Source organism: Octopus sinensis, linkage group LG4 (assembly GCF_006345805.1).
Source record: "Octopus sinensis linkage group LG4, ASM634580v1, whole genome shotgun sequence".
Taxonomy (NCBI): domain Eukaryota; kingdom Metazoa; phylum Mollusca; class Cephalopoda; order Octopoda; family Octopodidae; genus Octopus; species Octopus sinensis.
Genome location: NC_043000.1, coordinates 21,066,384 through 21,071,383, shown reverse-complemented (window position 1 = coordinate 21,071,383; position 5,000 = coordinate 21,066,384). Strand labels below are relative to the sequence as shown.

The 5,000-nt window shown below is 41.0% G+C and overlaps 1 protein-coding gene across 2 annotated transcripts in view; it reads left to right on the top strand.

Moving 5' to 3' along the window:
- Positions 1 to 1,671: 1,671 nt before the first annotated feature.
- The window catches only part of LOC115210855 (protein CFAP20DC-like), a 53,285-nt gene continuing 49,956 nt past the window's right edge, over positions 1,672 to 5,000 (top strand). For both annotated transcript variants that reach the window (XM_029779611.2, XM_036501883.1), the window contains exon 1: positions 1,672 to 1,677. In XM_029779611.2, the coding sequence (XP_029635471.2) occupies positions 1,676 to 1,677 (2 nt within the window). In that variant the 5' untranslated portion in view covers positions 1,672 to 1,675. The remainder of the gene's footprint in view (positions 1,678 to 5,000) is intronic.

Here is a 5,000-nt window from a genome sequence, read left to right as displayed (position 1 = left end):
ATATTGTTGCTCTTTTATGAGTTTCTTACCGTGATGTAGGCTCATCTGGGACCTTCAGCAGCTGGAAGTCAGGTTGTTTCTTGAAAGTCTCCGCCCATACTCCATGTAGATCTCTCAGATATTCTGGCAAGGTATTAAATAGCTGTGAGCCCTTGAATCCCAAGCTATTGCAGTACGTGCTCCTCACTCTAGATGCGATAGCTGGGATCTTTGGATTCGTGCAGTGTGGTCCAGTTCGGAGGTTGGTATAGCTTTCAGTGCCAAAGTTTGGTGCCAACCCCTCCAGGATCTTCCATGCACATATCACTGCACATTTCTCCCATCTTCGCTCCAGTGAGTAGAAACGTAACTCTTTCAGTCTCTCCCAGTTGCTCAGCTGGTCCAATTATGTAATCTTCCTAATGTAGTATCGTTAAACTGCCTCAGGTTCAGCAATTCATTTGATACCGTGGGGTAACCAGGGTTGTGAGCAGTAGTCCAGACGGCCGAGGACAACCGTCCTCCATAGAGCCAGCATATTCTGGAAGTTCTCAGAATCCAGCCAGTCAATCGCTAACACTTTGCGATATGCATCTTAGCGATATGCAGATGAAACAAGGTTCATATCAATCCTTAGTTCAAGCACTGTACTCGACTCTAGGGTTGGCATTCCTTTTGGTCCAAAGTAATGTTGTAGCGGCATTTTAGCACAAGCTGGCTGATAGCGAAGGGCTTGGGGTTTTCTTGCATTAAATTGAATGTTGCTTCTTTCAGCCGGTTTATAAATGGCATCTAGAGCATTCTGTAGAAGATAAGCATTGAGAGGTTACTTACTTGAACGCTTCTACTACTTTTGCGTCGTCGGCATAGCTAGTAAGTATAGCTGTGTGTGTAACTGGTGGCGTGTCCGAAAGTGCCACCATAAGCAACAGCAGCTCCAAGACAGTTTCATGAGGCACTCCAGCCGCTAATACTATCTCAATGGAAAGGGCTCCATTGGCTGTCACAGACTGGCTTCTGTTTGTTTAGAAGTCATGTAACCACTATCACAGTTTTCCAACTATGTTGAGTCTCCGTAGATTCTGACATATCATCCCATGACAAACTTTATCAAAGTAGAATGGAGATATATTACATCCATATTTGAGCGATTCATTAGTTGTTTCAATACTCAGTTATAACACTGCGGGAGCTGTGTAAGGCAGCTTCTTTTATAGGAATGAAATATGATCATTTATCATTCTTTGATTTATTTGTTTTTCTTACTATTTAAACTGTAATCTGCAAGGTCTTTTCTTATTTCCCTTTCCCCTCCCCCCACGCCTTCCTGTCACGTACAATATGATTACCTACTCTCATACCCTCACTTTCCTGTACCACTACACTCTAACACTCGCACACGTATACACACCCCAATAAAACACGCTCCCCAATAAACCACACACGCGCTACACCACACACACAAATACACACACACACACATGCGCAATGGATATCCTCCTACACATGTACACACGACTCTGCCTCCTCCCTAACTCGTCTCCATAGAACCGCATTCCCACCTAGCCCCTACCCTTTTTCCTTCCCTACCACTTTTTCTCCATCTTTCATTTTTCTTCTTTATCACTCTCTCTATGAAGTAGAGTCCGAAACGCCAAGACTGTTTCCCTTCTTTTAAGCGTTAAACTAATGCAACATGTCTTAAAACATGTCCGCTGATTTTTTTTTTTCATTGCTTGATATTCTTAATGATACAGTTTGATTCATACTTCGCTCAAGCAGTGCGAGGCTTCGGACTATTAACTCCATTTGTATATTTCTTATCCACTAAAAGTGGAGGCGCAATGGCCCAGTGGTTAGGGCAGCGGACTCGCGGTCATAGGATCGCGGTTTCGATTCCCAGACCGGGCGTTGTGAGTTTTTATTGAGCGAAAACACCTAAAGCTCCACGAGGCTCCGGCAGGGGATGGTGGTGATCCCTGCTGTACTCTTTCACCACAACTTTCTCTCACTCTTACTTCCTGTTTCTGTTGTACCTGTATTTCAAAGGGCCGGCCTTGTCACTCTCTGTGTCACGCTGAATATCCCCGAGAACTACGTTAAGGGTACACGTGTCTGTGGAGTGCTCAGCCACTTACACGTTAATTTCACGAGAAGGCTGTTCCGTTGATTCGGATCAACCGGAACCCTCATCGTCGTAACCGACGGAGTGCTTCCAAATCCACTAAAAGTTTCGATCACCTTAAAAAATCAGAGTATAAAAATTTAAACTGTTGACTCCGAATAAAATATTCCGTCTTTTCTTACTTTTTTCTTTTTACCTTCCTTCATATTGAAATAATACAGAATAAAGTAATAAAAAATGACATGAATAAAATCACCTTTTATAAATAATGTTAACTTCTAGTTTTCCATTTAGTAAGCGATTATTATTCAGATATCTAAAAAGCGTTCACATAGTGACACAGCTGTTCACATAGTAAAATAATTCGTGTGTACTAAACATGAGAAGTAGTAATGTTTTTTGAATGATGATATACAAAACGTTTATAGGGACATTTTACCCTTCTTTAAGGTGTGTCTGAAGTATTCAACGCAAGCTACATAAAACTTGATGTACTTTTAATTCATTTGAAATACCACTTAGTAGCAACCGTTCAGAAAATAGGAATGAACGTTATGACCCCAGGAGTCACATTAGATATTATTTTATTATAAATAAATCGTTTTGTATTTGTTGCTTTACTTCTCGTGGGCATGAAGTAAACTTTTCTTTATTGATTCGAAATACAGAGAGGAGAGAGAGGGAGAGGGAGAAGGAGAGGGGGAGGGAGTGGGAAGAGGGGGGAAGGGAGAGATAGATAGATAGATAGATAGATGGATATATGGATAGATAGATCGGTAGATAGACAGACAGACACATAGATAGATAGATAGATAGATAGATAGATAGATAGATAGATAGATAGATAGATAGATAGATAGATGGATAGATGGATAGATAGATAGATAGATAGATAGATAGATAGATAGATAGATAGATAGATAGATATGTTTATTAGCCACCCAGGGCTGCACACAGACAGGACAAAATTACAAGGTAGAGCTTTTCTTTTGGGGGTAAAAGAAGGGGGTTTGGTTTTCGATCAAAAGGGATCATAAATGGAAAGAAAGAGGACAAAAAAATGGGGGGATAAAATAAAATTTTTAAAAAAGGGGTGAGGAAAAAAAGGGAAAGGAAAAAAATTGATCAATAGGGATCGTTATCACAGAAATGCCAATATGAAGTGTAAAGGGGAAGACAGGTGAGGTTTACCCGTGGAAAGAAAAGCCTACGGAAAAGACCACGGTAACCTCGGTCAATGAAGTTACATGTTATATTTCTTCTTTTTTTTTGCAATTAAGCAATTCTCTGTATTAATTTTTACGGTTCATAGAATCATAGTCAAGGTGGCTTCGTCATTTATACGTGCCACCCTTGCTACATTCACCCATCTTTTTTTAAAACATTCACTAGACAAAACTTGCCTCTCTACTCCCACTTTCCTCTTCAAGTGATACTTGAAGAAGTTGATGAGAGATTGACCAGAGAGGGAAGTGTTTGTCTCTAATCCTTTCAGGCGCGTCCACCAGATACATTCTTTCGCCATAGCCACAAGTATGATAAAAATAGCTCTTCCTTCCCGTTTGAAGGAAGGAGGCGTGACGATATTTACGATAGACTCGGCTGATAAACCGACTCGTCCCACACGTGACAGCAGTCGTTCGACATAAACCCACAGGTCGGAGATGGTTGGACACTGCACGATTGCGTGTAGAACGGTTTCGTATCTCTGCCCGCATCTCGGGCAGGTCGGCCCCGTGTTTCTCGAGCCATGCCTATAGAGCTTATCCCAAACGGGTAGCGCTTCTCGATAGCACTGCCACGCTAGGGATCTCTGGAAGTTGTCCATAGGTCCCGGCCCGAAAGTCGTCTCAAACAGGCGGGTCAGGTATTCCTCGTCGACGCCCAGGTTCGCCCCAAGATTGTCGTCGTACCTCCCCTCCACTAATCCCCTATAGAATGCTTGGGTTGTGTTGAAATCACTCAAGGTCGACCCGGGACGGCATAGTTGCTTGAGAGCAACGCGACACTCACGGTGCCATTCGCCCTTCCTCGGCCTCTTTTTTATCCACGACTGCAGTTCTGTCATGGAGACGAGCTGCGGGAAAGCGTGCCTCACAAACGGCGACCACACCTGTTCACCGTCGTCTACATAGAGCCGAAGACGTCGCAGTCTCAGCACGTGTCTGCGCATCATCAACCACGGCATACCCAGCCCTCCTTTTAATTTGCTGCTCTAATTCTTTCATTTGGGCTCGTCTAAGCATGACTTCTTCAATAAATAAGCACACAATATTGTGTTAAGTCTAGTTAAGGAGGTCTCGCTCCGGTACGGGATGATGTCTGTCTCTCTATTGTTTCCCCTGACGAAGGAGTTATTATTGTGATGCACCCTAGTGCTTTAAATACGGTAATGTACCCCTGAAATGACCATAGGGAATATAAATATGGTTTCTTCTTTTTTGCTTGGACACTGGTTTTTTACTATATTACTTATTTACATGCTTCCTATATATATATATATACTTTATTTAAAGCAGCAGAAAATTCAACAAAATCTGTTACTCTGAGTTTCTCGTTGCCGTTCATCAGACAGTTTTTGCTATATATATATATATATATATATATATATTATATATATATATATATATATATTATATATTTTTATATACCTATATATTTATATATTACTTTAAACTATATTTTTACGTATTTATTTTCTAGGTGTTGTAATGTTCTTTAAAAAATATATATTTCTTAATCGCTAAGGTATTAACATTAACCGTGATGAACTGTATTCACACATTTTTCTCGCACTTTCTTATATGCTTGTACAGATGAGTTATGTTTCATCTTCCGTGATGTCATAAATTCTATGATTAAATGTTCGAGATATGAAATGTTATGTGGATGACCT